Raw genomic sequence first — 14,596 nt, forward strand, 5'->3', positions numbered from 1 at the left:
AAACAGAACAAACAGACACTGTGGGTTAAATTCTGTCCTTTACGCACAGACCTCATCTCTAAGCTGTAAAAAGTATATACTATATACTGCTAATTACTGGTACTTTCTGTAGTACTTACTGTTTGTACTGGTAAAAATAGATTTGGATTCAAACAGTGAAGGTGATGGTTTTTATTTTGGGTTTTTTTTGTGTTGGTTTTGTTTTACATTTTGTTCTTTTTTGTGTTTTGTTTGATTATTTCTTGTTCTATTAGTTTTTCGGTCGTATTTGAAAATGTGAAAACAAAAAACATGTTGATAAAATAAAACATTAAACTGCGTCACGTCGTTTAAACTCCCCTCGGCAAAGCTCTGGACAAACAGTCCAGACTTTTATCTCGTCACACGTCCAGTGCACAGACATAAAGGCCCTTCATCCAGGCCCTTCATCCAGGGGCCGTCGAGCGTGAAACTCGGGCCAAACGCAGATTAAGGCTCGTTGAGTTTTATGAAAGTGAATAACTGCAAAAGGACGAGGGAAAAGACCCAGAGAAGAGACGACTGCAGCTCCAAGGATTTATGCAAGATAAGGATTTATATCAAGACACGACGTTTGACGTCTCAGACGTGACGGAAATCATTGGTCAAAATCAGCTACAGGAGCCACAGGAGCCACAGGAGCCACAGGAGCCACAGGAGCCAAAGGAGCTCGTTACAAACGTCTTATCCTCCACAGACTTTTTACACCAAATGCAGCGTCAAAAACTCTCCAGAAGAAAAACTTCAAAGGACCAGCCCATTTCATCACAAACCAAAACATCAGAGTGAGTGACATTTAAAAGAGGCGTCTCCTGTTGTTCAAAGTGTCTAAGCAGGGACTCCCTGACTTCCCCCACCCCAGACATGTCCTCCAGCTCCTCCAGACCCCAGGGCGTCCCCCGCCCAGAGACACGGTCCCTCCAGCGCAGAGCAGCAGCTCCACTCCGAGCTCCTCCCCCCGTCTCCCCCGCCCTGAGGAGGAAACACGTCGGACATTCGGTCATTACCCAGAGCTCATGACCAGTGGTCAGGGGGTGGTCACTGTGTGGTCACTGTGTGGTCAGAGTGTGGTCAGTGGGTGGTCAGAGTGTGGTCAGTGTGTGGTCAGAGTGTGGTCAGAGTGTGGTCAGAGTGTGGTCAGAGTGTGGTCAGAGTGTGGTCAGTGTGGTGGTCAGTGTGGTGGTCAGAGTGTGGTCAGAGTGTGGTCACTGTGTGGTCAGAGTCCTCCTCAAACTGCCCTTACACATGCTGCTGACCGTCCCTGCCCCGTCCTGCAAAGATGAACTGGGACCTTTGAGACACAAAAGGCAAAAGCTTCAATTTATCTAAAACAAAAAGCAGAGTTTGTTTGTGTTGAGGAAACGTCTTTGATCAAACACACGGCTCTAAATAATCAGATCGTCACTTAGCAATTCATTTTACTAATTTACTTTAAGAGATTATGAGTCTTTATTGTCGTGTCTAATTGGACATGTCACACCTGCTCAGTGCAGAGTTTGTGTGTTTTTTTCTTTAATAGTTAAGCCCCGAGGAGGAAAGACGCACAACAAACAACTGTTCAGCAGCACATTTAATGGAAAAGGGAGGAGCAAATCTGCAGAGGCTACAATCTAAAAATGCAATTTCCTTCTGTGTCTCCAGCCACGAAACACAATCACTGCGGTCCCTGGAGTGAACGGGGCCGTTTGGGGCAAATAAAAACACGTTTGTGAAGACGGACACACAACAGAAGAGGCACAGACGAGTAAAGTTATTCAAATTACACTTTTATTAGCACAATAAGTCGATAAATTAAGACATACAAAAGACAGAGACTTTCCAGTTAAAGATGAAACCTTCACAAACCTCAGACCTTCAGTGCGACTTGGCACAAATGGAAATAAGACGATTTCCAGCCGTGTTAAAATGTTAAACAAAGATAAAAATGTGTTTTAAGGCAACTCTGTTTTTTCAAGTGTCGTCTGGATCATTATTGGCTCAGCTGAAAACTCACAGCATCAAGAACCTCCAGTGTTTCCAAAGTCTTTAGTTATTCATTTACAAAACGGTCACATTTGTCTTTGCTACAACAAAAAGGTAAAATTGTCACTGAGCAGGTGTTTTTTTAATTTTCAGAAATGTGAAGATTCACCATCTCCACAGAAAAAGAAAAGACAAAACCAAACAAACTTCATCTTGCTCTCCTCCTCCTCCTCCTCTTCCTCCTCCTCCTCTTCTTCACTGGTCTTTGTCGTGGTTTAGAGCTTTGTTAACAGCTGAGAGAAAAAACAACAAGAAGAAGAAGAAGAATGAATTCAACCGTGCACTGATGTTACAGAGATGCATTAAAGAAGATGGATTATACGATCATTGGTTTTCTCTCTTTTACCCACTCGGCCTCATCCCCTCGTCCTTTTTTACTTTCTCAAAACAGTAATGCAACATTCAGCAGTGTCATTTTTGGCACAAATGAAAATAAACTAAATAAAATCCACTTGACACAACTGTGAAGTGTAATGATCCAAACGTGTCCCTGCAGCATGGACAGAATCAGGACAGAATCAGGAGAGAATCGGGACAGAATCGGGACAGAATCGGGACAGAATCAGGACAGAATCGGGACAGAATCGGGACAGAATCAGGACAGAATCAACGTGTTTTAAATCAATATTGTGACTGAATTTTGTGATTAAACTTTAGTCATAGATTAAAGGGATGGAACGAGACAAACTGGGTCCATGAGAATCATTTGCAGTGATTCATGATGATCTTTAATCCGTTATTTTCAAGACGCCATTTTGCCAATCAACCGCCGTTTTCACCTCCATCGACGTGCGCCCAGAGCGCTGCATTTACTTTATGCTCAAATTTTATTTTCTTAAGTCAGACGTGTTTCTTTTAGTCATTTTAGATGAAAAAGATTCAATTATAATGACGTAGATTTTAACTGTAAAACAAACACAAAACGTCTTTAACGACATTTTGTCCATGTTCAAATCTATAAAAAGCCTCAGATGTTTGACATGGAGACGCCTCCTCACCTTCCTTTGCCACTGTGTCCGACAGGTTCTTGGCCTTGTTGGTGAGGTCATTGACGACTCGGTCCATGGCGGCCTGGTGCTTCAGGAAAAACGGGCGAATGGCTCGTCTGTAGAGGATCTCTGAGCCGTTCCAGCTCACGGGAGCCATGCACCAGACGAGGAACAGGCACTGAGGGTAAGAACGCACAAATATGAACCACAGTCTTCAAATATGAACCACAGACACGAGCCTGGACAAAGGACAAAGACATAGAACACGGTGATGTCATCGACGGGGACAAGAGACAGTTTGTCCTGTCCATAAAGACATTCTTATAAATATCTAAAAGTACATTTATAAAAGACGAGACAAAGACTAGAGCCAAGAACCTGCTAAATGTTTAAACTACAATCTGCATTTTAAACAATCAAACCTCTGGAGTCGTTTCGTCGTCACTGACGTAAACTCAGGTGAATCTGACGTGTTTTTCTTTTGTCAGAATGTTTTTTATGGCAGAATAACGTCTGTGGTGAGTCACGAGCATAAAGCTCTTTTAAATCAGAAGACTTTTATTGCCATAGTCTGTGAACACAGTTCACAAACTAGGAACTTGATGCGGTGAAAAAGTGCAACATAAACACACTGAATAAATACAAATACAAATAAGGGCATGCACAAAGTTAAAAAGATATGCTTAAAAAAATCAAATGAAATACTTAAAGGGAGAAAATATGTACAACAGCAGCATCAGAACAAACGTGTCTGTTCTGTGAGTCTGTTCAGTCTGGACTGTCGTAGCATCTATTTCACACATTCAAAGTCAGTTAAGTTTCTTCTAGACGAGTTTATTTGTTGGACCAAACGCACCTCTCCAGTGCAGTAAACAAACGCACCTCTCCAGTGCAGTAAACAAACGCACCTCTCCAGTGCAGTAAACAAACGCACCTTTCCGGCGTAGTAAAAGGGGAACCAGGAGAGGAAGATGTCGGAGAAAGCCTCTGCGATGCTGAAGAGGCCGTACACCACCCAGTACGTGAGCCACTGCGTGTCGTCCTCCTTTACGTTGCTCTCGATGGCCTTGATCCTGAAACAGAGGCTCAGCTTCAGAGTCAACAGCAACGTCAGCGAAACTCTACAAGAGTCCAACACCCGAGGAGACCAGAGTCTGAAACAGAGTCTGAAACAGAGTCTGAAACAGAGTCTGAAACCGAGTCTGAAACCGAGTCTGAAACCGAGTCTGAAACCGAGTCTGAAACCGAGTCTGAAACCGAGTCTGAAACCGAGTCTGAAACCGAGTCTGAAACAGAGTCTGAAACAGAGTCTGAAACAGAGTCTGAAACAGAGTCTGCTCGAGTTTAAAGGCTTCAGTATCAAAACTACTTTTCGTATCAATAAGTCTCTGGTTAAACTTTTGTGTTTTATTTAATGTTTATTTTACTGAAAGGAGCAGATTTTTCTTCCTTTCGTTCGTGTCAATAAGTCGAGCCACAGACCTGCTGTTTTTATGTTAATTCTCTGATTATTTTGTTTTTGACTCTTTAAATTGAAATTGATGCCAATAAAATGAAACGGCAATAAATAAAAAACAAAAAAAACACTACTGTAAACTTTATTCATTTGAGTTTCAGGGATTTCTAATTTGACAGAGTCGAGTTTCATATCAACTTTTAAAAAAGAAAAGTCTACAGCCAAAAACTGTCAGGAAAATAAAGTTACAGGAGCAAACTTTGGACTTTAGGATGAAACGTGGCTGTTTAGAATTTAATCAAATGGAAAACTGTGATCAAAGAAAACAAGGAAAAAAAATGAGATTATGACACGTGACGACTGCAGTGAAACGTCGGGTTTGTTCATTTACTGATCTGGGACCTAAACATGTGTTTTACAAAGAGCGAAGGAAAACAAACACTCAAAGACTTTAAGGACAGTTACAAATAATCACATGATAAAACTGTTGGTGTGATACGTACGAGAAATAAGCCGGATACACAAACCCAATGAGGTTACACAGCAGCGACGCGCCGTATCCAAAGAGAAGGTACAGTCCAACCAAGCTCAGGACTCCTGCACAAAACAAGAACAAGAAGAAGAAGAAGGTCACAGAAACATGTCACACTTTATCAACCTTTAGAGTCACACTGTCAGTTTTATGGTTTATTATCTGAACTTTTATACTGCGCTGAAGAAAATACACAAATGTGACACTCACACAACAACCTGAAAGAATTATCCACAAAAAATATCCAACATAAACACAAAATATAAAAACACAAACTGCAACAAAACACAAAATAACCAGTGTTTTAGGTCCAAAGTTCATCTCCCACATGTTAGAGCCACATGAACCATCTCACACTCTGAGGACCTCAGGGACCGGCCTCCTGGTCCAGAGTCAGGACTAAACATGGACTAAATGTGGACTAAACATGGACCAAACGTGGACCAAACGTGGACCAAACATGGACTAAACCAGGAGAATCAGCGTTTAAGTTTTATGAAGCTATAACCTGGAACATTCTTCCTGAAGATGTGAGACAAACTCGACTTTGACAATGTTTAAATCCAGGCTCTGTTCTGTTCATCTGTGACTGAAAGGGTTTTATTCTGCCTCTTCTCTTTTAATGGTAAATTTATGATGATTATTTGTGATTATTTGTTTTGATTTGTGTGATTTTAATGTCTTTCTTATTCTGTAAAACACTTTGAATTACCTTGTGTATGAATTGTGCTGTACAAATAAACTTGCCTTATTCTGTTTTATTTATTCACCGTCTCCAGAAATTTAAAATTTAAATCACAGAACAAATAAATAAATAAATAAATAATTCAAACGTTTCCTCTAGTGCAAAGAAAAAGTCTCCATGATGAAAACTGAGCCCAAAACTATGGCTCCATCTAAGATATTAAACCATAATGTGATAAGTTCTGTGCACGTTAGCGCGCTGTGTCTCAAAGCTAACGGTCACTTTAAAATCAGAACACATAAAATAATCAAAATCTTAATTAATTAAAATAATGACACAATTATTTTTACATGTAGAAACTTCAGTATGTGGTGTTTTAATGTTTATTATGCCTCAAAATTAGCATTAGCATTAGCACTGAGACACAAACGTGTACTTTTTTTAAACAGAAGTGTCTCTGCTCAAGTATTCTTTTTATTTGTGTCGTGTTTAATATGTCTGACCCTGACCCTTGACCTCTGACCCACCTGCAGCTCCGTGTCCACTGTCTCATCTTTAAATATTATTAATTTTAGCCTGACTCTGCAAAAACCTCAGAGATAAAATCAGACAGGAAGTAGATAAAATCAGACAGGAAGTAGAGATGCTAACAGTGTGATTCCTGAGTGATGTCTTGCACGAGTCTTTTATCGTGACACGTATAAAAATAATTTACTCTGATGAGTCTTTGCACATTTTCAGTATCAGAGCAGGACGTGTGAACGCTGCAGAACCGACGGTCAGTTTAATGACTTAACAAAACGATGTTTATCTTCAGCAGGACGTCAGGTTTAAGGAACATTTTGCCCCCACAAGCACGTTTGACAACTTCATGACAAATTCCTCATGACGCAGGGTTAGCATAGAGGCTAGTACAATAATAACCACACGGGGTTAGCATAGAGGCTAGTACAATAATAACCACACGGGGTTAGCATAGAGGCTAGTACAATAATAACCACACGGGGTTAGCATAGAGGCTAGTACAGTAATAACCACACGGGGTTAGCATAGAGGCTAGTACAGTAATAACCACACGGGGTTAGCATAGAGGCTAGTACAATAATAACCACACGGGGTTAGCATAGAGGCTAGTACAGTAATAACCACACGGGGTTAGCATAGAGGCTAGTACAGTAATAACCACACGGGGTTAGCATAGAGGCTAGTACAGTAATAACCACACGGGGTTAGCATAGAGGCTAGTACAATAATAACCACACGGGGTTAGCATAGAGGCTAGTACAATAATAACCACACGGGGTTAGCATAGAGGCTAGTACAGTAATAACCACACGGGGTTAGCATAGAGGCTAGTACAGTAATAACCACACGGGGTTAGCATAGAGGCTAGTACAGTAATAACCACACGGGGTTAGCATAGAGGCTAGTACAATAATAACCACACGGGGTTAGCATAGAGGCTAGTACAATAATAACCACACGGGGTTAGCATAGAGGCTAGTACAGTAATAACCACACGGGGTTAGCATAGAGGCTAGTACAGTAATAACCACACGGGGTTAGCACAGAGGCTAGCACAGTAATAACCACACGGGGTTAGCACAGAGGCTAGCACAGTAATAACCACACGGGGTTAGCATAGAGGCTAGTACAGTAATAACCACACGGGGTTAGCACAGAGGCTAGTACAATAATAACCACACGGGGTTAGCACAGAGGCTAGTACAATAATAACCACACGGGGTTAGCATAGAGGCTAGTACAGTAATAACCACACGGGGTTAGCATAGAGGCTAGTACAGTAATAACCACACGGGGTTAGCATAGAGGCTAGTACAGTAATAACCACACGGGGTTAGCACAGAGGCTAGCATAGTAATAACCACACGGGGTTAGCATAGAGGCTAGTACAGTAATAACCACACGGGGTTAGCATAGAGGCTAGTACAGTAATAACCACACGGGGTTAGCATAGAGGCTAGTACAGTAATAACCACACGGGGTTAGCATAGAGGCTAGTACAGTAATAACCACACGGGGTTAGCACAGAGGCTAGTACAGTAATAACCACACGGGGTTAGCATAGAGGCTAGTACAGTAATAACCACACGGGGTTAGCATAGAGGCTAGTACAGTAATAACCACACGGGGTTAGCATAGAGGCTAGTACAATAATAACCACACGGGGTTAGCATAGAGGCTAGTACAGTAATAACCACACGGGGTTAGCATAGAGGCTAGTACAGTAATAACCACACGGGGTTAGCATAGAGGCTAGTACAATAATAACCACACGGGGTTAGCATAGAGGCTAGTACAGTAATAACCACACGGGGTTAGCATAGAGGCTAGTACAGTAATAACCACACGGGGTTAGCATAGAGGCTAGTACAGTAATAACCACACGGGGTTAGCATAGAGGCTAGTACAATAATAACCACACGGGGTTAGCATAGAGGCTAGTACAGTAATAACCACACGGGGTTAGCATAGAGGCTAGTACAGTAATAACCACACGGGGTTAGCATAGAGGCTAGTACAGTAATAACCACACGGGGTTAGCATAGAGGCTAGTACAATAATAACCACACGGGGTTAGCATAGAGGCTAGTACAGTAATAACCACACGGGGTTAGCACAGAGGCTAGTACAGTAATAACCACACGGGGTTAGCACAGAGGCTAGCACAGTAATAACCACACGGGGTTAGCACAGAGGCTAGCACAGTAATAACCACACGGGGTTAGCATAGAGGCTAGTACAATAATAACCACACGGGGTTAGCACAGAGGCTAGTACAATAATAACCACACGGGGTTAGCACAGAGGCTAGTACAATAATAACCACACAGGGTTAGCATAGAGGCTAGTACAGTAATAACCACACGGGGTTAGCATAGAGGCTAGTACAGTAATAACCACACGGGGTTAGCATAGAGGCTAGTACAGTAATAACCACACGGGGTTAGCACAGAGGCTAGCATAGTAATAACCACACGGGGTTAGCATAGAGGCTAGTACAGTAATAACCACACGGGGTTAGCATAGAGGCTAGTACAGTAATAACCACACGGGGTTAGCATAGAGGCTAGTACAGTAATAACCACACGGGGTTAGCACAGAGGCTAGTACAGTAATAACCACACGGGGTTAGCATAGAGGCTAGTACAGTAATAACCACACGGGGTTAGCATAGAGGCTAGTACAGTAATAACCACACGGGGTTAGCATAGAGGCTAGTACAATAATAACCACACGGGGTTAGCATAGAGGCTAGTACAGTAATAACCACACGGGGTTAGCATAGAGGCTAGTACAGTAATAACCACACGGGGTTAGCATAGAGGCCGTGGTTTTAAATAGCCTTTTGCTGCAGAGGCTAATCCTTCGCTGGAGTAAATAAAGGGCGAACTCACTGAATCCACAAAACACCGGCTGTTTTATTAGCCGGAGCATTAGCATTAGCATTATTTTACATGGCTTCACCTTGAGTCAATAATTTTATCAAAACAAACTGAGGATCAAATGTCCAGACTGAACTGTAAAGATCCCACAGTGTGACATGCAAATCTAAGCAAACTGAACAAAGAAACGGCTCCATAAATAAAAGGAGCAATAAACGACATGAGCCCCATGAAGGGTTAAGTCCTGGGACGCGGCGCTGAACGACACCGCGTTTTTACATGTGATTTGCACGAGGCAAATCCAAATCCATCTGCTCCAGGGTCGACAGGGCGGCTGCAAAAAGTCAACACACGAGAAGAAAATACTATTTAAACATCAGGCCGTCAGAAAACACCTCGACTTTGACTTTGGAAATGAGATTCTTGTTTTTGTTTAGTTAAAAAAGGTGTAACGTGTGTCAAGTCCTAATGAGAACACACAAAACACACGGATCGAAAACACACGGATCGAAAACACAGAACAGCCTCGTCAGATTAAACACGTCCAGAAGTTCACACAGAAACAGAAAACTCCATTTACACCTGAAGAGCGATATATCGATGAATACAGACGATAAACGATAAACACATTTCTGCCACTGACAAAATAAAAACTAAAACTGTTCTAAATCTACAATATTATTAAAAAAATGAATGAGCTGCGATAAATAAACAGTGAATCAAACACTTTAGTGACTTTGACTCATTAGATACAAAAGAATTTAACCTTTTACAGTTTAAATCTTATCTCAGCCAAAAAAATAACCAAAAATGTTCCAGTCGTGTAAAGAAAACGTAACATGATAAATGTTGACCTTCAAAAAATACTGCTCCAGCTTCAAATATTAAACTTTAAGTCAGTGTATAGATTCTGGAGACAGGCTGGTCCCATTTTAGAGTAAAATATGATTTTTAAATGTCAAGGGTTTAACGAAGAAACTTAAAGGAAATTCAAAATGTCTGATTCAGAAACGTTGGACTGTATTTTCCAGGTCAGATTATATTCAGATGTGACTTATGTTCTAAATATAAGTCACATCTGAGTCTAACCCAAACATGTTTTAGAAAGAAACGTGCCTTGTTTTTACTGAAACACCAGAAACAAACTGTACATGTTTTTAAACCCAGAGGCTCAGGGCGGCGCCATTTGAACAAACCAAAGGACATTTTAAGAGGCTCAATATTTAAACTTTTTCATTCAAAGTTTTCATCATAAACAGTTTTTTTACTTTGAGTTTTCTGCTTGTTTCAGGTTTTTTCCTCGTTCAAAGATATTTTGGTTTAAATTTCTCGTCTTTCTGAAATGTGATAAAAGCAGAATTAACCTGCAGGGACCAGAGTTTATTCTATTTTCCCTGACACTTTTCTTTCCATTTTAATCATGTTTTTGTTCATCCGTCTGTGACATTCGAGCTGTTTAACCGTGTGTTTTTCTGAGGCAGGACGTGAACAGTTTAAATCGTCTTCACACTTAAACGCCGTGGACGTGTGACCCTGAGAAACATTCAGCACAAAAACACAAACAGCTGACGTCAACGTGACAAACGACGAGGAGGCGGCCGAGTATTTACTGTTGGACTATAATCAGTGACTAAAGCCACAAATCATTCACTTTAAACTCACAGAACGACATAAAACTGGAGCAGTTTGGACCAGGACAATTATTTGACTTTATTATTTTACTGCTGTCACACAGAAAACACTCAGGCTCCTGGTATTTACTGTAGAAATGTGGTATTTGCTCAACGGCTCATTTTGTTTGTTGAGGAGGAGCCGATGATCACGAGAGTAAAACATTTAAAACACTGAGTTTTAAATGTCCCATGATGCACTGCTCTGATCTGCTCTAATGTCGTTTCCTCGTCACACACAGACCTGGAGTTGTGTTTGTTTCAAAACACTTTGTTCCACCTTGTGATGTCATCATGTGATACAGGAAGTGCTCCACTGTGTTTTTAAACTCCACCTTCACTAGAATCATCAGAGCTGGAATCTCTACTGAAGAAAAAAGGAAACAGAAGGAAAATGAAAACTACCACATGATGACATCACAATGTGGAACAGAGCGTTTTGAGCTTTGTAGATGAAACAGACGAATAATAAAGTGACTCAAACATGTGAATGAAACACGTCTGTGTTTGAGGAGCAAAAAGGATCATCACATGATTAAGACTAAACTTTAACTTCAGGTCGAGTGATGATTTTTAGACTAAAGTCGTGCAGCTGATTCTCAAAACACATTTTCATCAAAGTTTGTTCATGAATTGAATTAATAAAACTGGTTCATTCATACTTTAATTTGAGAAGTACACGGTACGCCAGAAGTACACGGTACGACAGAAGTACACGGTACGACAGAAGTACAGGGTACGCCAGAAGTACACGGTACGCCAGAAGTACACGGTACGCCAGAAGTACAGGGTACGACAGAAGTACAGGGTACGACAGAAGTACAGGGTACGACAGAAGTACAGGGTACGACAGAAGTACAGGGTACGCCAGAAGTACACGGTACGCCAGAAGTACACGGTACGCCAGAAGTACACGGTACGACAGAAGTACAGGGTACGACAGAAGTACAGGGTACGACAGAAGTACAGGGTACGACAGAAGTACACGGTACGACAGAAGTACAGGGTACGACAGAAGTACACGGTACGACAGAAGGTTTTAAAAAGAGACGCGTCAAACTCATTTTGTCACAACAATAAAATGTCGAACCATCACAAACGAAGGACACGGCTCAACTTCAGATTTTCATGAGTGTTTTTTACTTTTTAAGCAACAAAATGAAACTTTCAGCTCAAAGAAGAGTTTTCTTTATCACTCTGTTCTGATCTGACACATACACACACAGTGCGCGCGCACACACACACACACACACACACACACACACACACAGACATTTATAAAACACAGGGTTCAACATTGTGTTTTTATGATTTTTTTCAGGATCAATGTCGGGTTGGGCATGTGTGTGTGACATATATATATATATATATATATATATATATATATATGTCACACACACACACACACACACGTGACATCACAGTTGCTGCAGTGCTGTGCTGCTGACGGTGCATAATTCAGTGCTTCATGTTTCTATATTGAAGCAGCTCACACCAAACATAGCAGCTCCCTGAGCTATTTGCAGACGGGAGTTTGATCCTGACCAACCTCAGCCGCAGCATTTGCACATTTCACAGTTTTTTTTGCACTTGAACATGAAGCTGGAGCAGTTTGGCTTCTGTACAAACTTAGATCAATTCTAACTTCAAACTGATTAAAAACTTCAAACTGGGTCACTTTGGTTTGGCCTTTTCCTGAGTCTCATCCTCCACCTGCACAGACGGCATCAGTGCGTTTGGTGACCGTCTTCAGACTTAACCAGCGCCAAAAACCTCCAAACTACACGTGAAACATGAAGTTGAATAAGCCGTCTCCCCCTCTCCCCCTCTCCCCCTCTGACCTCTCTCCTCTCCTTCGTTCCTCTGCTGCTTGATATTTGAGTATCAGATAAAAATACCAGCTGGGACAGTTCAGACGCTGTTACAGTGAAGAGCTAAAGGACATCGAGAATAAAACCGTGTGAAAAAGATTACGTGGCAACTCTAATCTGAAAAATGTGGAATAAAGGTCTGAGCTGAATGAACTTTGACCTTCAGACGGACGAGAGTAATAAAAGTGACGACAGGAAGTGAAACGAGATCAGAGCCATCGTCCTGATCGACACTGAGCTCGTCCCGTTTCCACACAGACACTTTCAGTTCCTTTTTATTCTAAATAAACTCATTGTTTTTATGTTGTTCTCTTTGTGTCTGGACAGTGTCACGTGTCACGTTAAACTACACGACTGCTCAGGTCTGACACCTGCTCGTCTCCATGGTGATTTACTCTTTGAGCGTTAAAGACACAACCTCAATTAAATGCCATAAACACCTTAAACCCGTGCGTTCTCAGTGTCAGAGTTTTCAGACCAAAGATTTTTTTTGAAACGATAAAACTGCAAAAAGAAAATGTGAAAAATAACAAATACTTTCTTATTAGTTTTTTTTGAATAAAACAGGGATCAGAGAAAAATAAAGTTAATGTAACTTTACACAGTGCAACTTTCCATTCCACAGAGCAGGCTGCACACACTCGAAAAGTTACACCGTGCAGCTTTAAAGTGCTCGTCCTGCTCTTCTGAGGTCATTTTATATAAAACCACTTCTCTAGATAAAAGTAAAATAAAGAATACATCTTTATTTTACTTTTTATTTCAATAGTCAGGCGTCTGTTCATTTTGTTTTTCTAAATGTTCAACCAACTGTGGAGTTTTTGAAAAATGCATGAAATAAATAATCCACATGGAGCTTTACACAAACACTTCAGACGATATAAAGTTAATTTAACTGCAGCTTTTTGGATGTAAATGGAATTCAAACCCAGCACAACAAACCAAAACAATCCTGTAGTTACAGAGCGGCTCTTTGTTTATCCTGATGTTTGGGAAATGCATCTGTGACACTTTAAAAAACACCAGTGTCTGTGGGTTAAGTGCAGTTTTAAAAGTGTCCTGTTACCCTCTTACCCTCTTACCCTGTTACCCTCTTACCCTGTTACCCTCTTACCCTGTTACCCTCTCACTGTGTGACTCTGCTGCTCGTGTGAACTTACCCGAGCTGATATATTCCCTCTTGACTCCAGTTTTTTGTTCCAGAGCAGCCAGCTGATCTGTCACAAAGTTCTTCTCGTGGAGCAGAGCCACGAATCTCTCTTTGTACTGACTCATTTTCCTGCAGAAGTGAAATAAAACTTTAGATGAGTAAATGCACAGTTAAAGTTACAGTTAAAGTTACAGTTAAAGTCCGTTTTTCTCACCTTAGACAGTTCTTTCCCCTCTGGCTCTGCTGCAGACTGAGTGTGAGCTGAGCTGTGGGGGAGGGGTTTCAATCATCACCAGCCAATCAGAGCGCTCCGTGTGGATGACGTCAGCGGCAGGTGGTTATATAAAAGCTCCGCTCAGTCAAACTTTATATTTACTCAGGCATTTGTGACTTTTATAAACTAGAATTCAATTTAGGTTTATTTGTAAAACAAATTTAAAACTACTTCAGCAAAGCACGTCAAATAAAAACAACAAAAAACAAATACGAACATAACACAAAACACAGGAAAAAGAGAATAAAGCACCAAAATGTCTTTGATAGTGAAGCTAATGTCAAATATCAGGGAGAAGAGGGTTTTCAGTCTACTCTTAAACTGTGTTAAAGACTGAGAGGATCTGACAGGCAGAGGGCGCTGTTCCATAGTCTGTCTCCTCTGGTCTTGAGGCTTTGGGCTCAGCAGCAGGAGCTGACCTTTGACCTCTGACCTCAGGGCTCTGGGTGGAGTATAGGGCTGCAGCGTTCTGGACATTCTGGACATTCTGGACGTTCTGTCAGAGCTGGAGGACCCTGGACC

At 41.3% G+C, this 14,596-nt stretch overlaps 1 protein-coding gene across 1 annotated transcript; it reads right to left on the bottom strand.

Annotated features, from left to right (window-relative positions):
• Positions 1–1,769: 1,769 nt before the first annotated feature.
• On the bottom strand, positions 1,770–14,052 carry zgc:101744 (Receptor expression-enhancing protein 6-like). The gene is made up of 6 exons (XM_033988071.2): positions 14,015–14,052; positions 13,811–13,929; positions 4,989–5,082; positions 3,964–4,102; positions 3,039–3,207; positions 1,770–2,273 (listed from the first exon to the last, which is right to left on the bottom strand). The coding sequence occupies exons 2-6, from the start codon at positions 13,923–13,925 to the stop codon at positions 2,236–2,238; spliced, it is 555 nt and encodes a 184-aa protein (XP_033843962.1). The 5' UTR covers positions 13,926–13,929; positions 14,015–14,052; the 3' UTR covers positions 1,770–2,235.
• Positions 14,053–14,596: the final 544 nt, after the last annotated feature.

This window comes from Periophthalmus magnuspinnatus, chromosome 22 (genome assembly GCF_009829125.3).
Source record: "Periophthalmus magnuspinnatus isolate fPerMag1 chromosome 22, fPerMag1.2.pri, whole genome shotgun sequence".
Taxonomy (NCBI): Eukaryota; Metazoa; Chordata; class Actinopteri; order Gobiiformes; family Gobiidae; genus Periophthalmus; species Periophthalmus magnuspinnatus.

Coding starts and splice junctions, on each gene's coding strand:
- zgc:101744 (XM_033988071.2), bottom strand. CDS start 13,925: ATGAGTCAGTACAAAGAGAGATTCGTGGCTCTGCTCCACGAGAAGAAC. Junction 5,083..13,810: donor GAGGGAATATATCAGCTCGG/GTAAGTTCACAC, acceptor TGTTTTGTGCAG/GAGTCCTGAGCTTGGTTGGA. Junction 4,103..4,988: donor GTGTATCCGGCTTATTTCTC/GTACGTATCACA, acceptor CCTCTGTTTCAG/GATCAAGGCCATCGAGAGCA.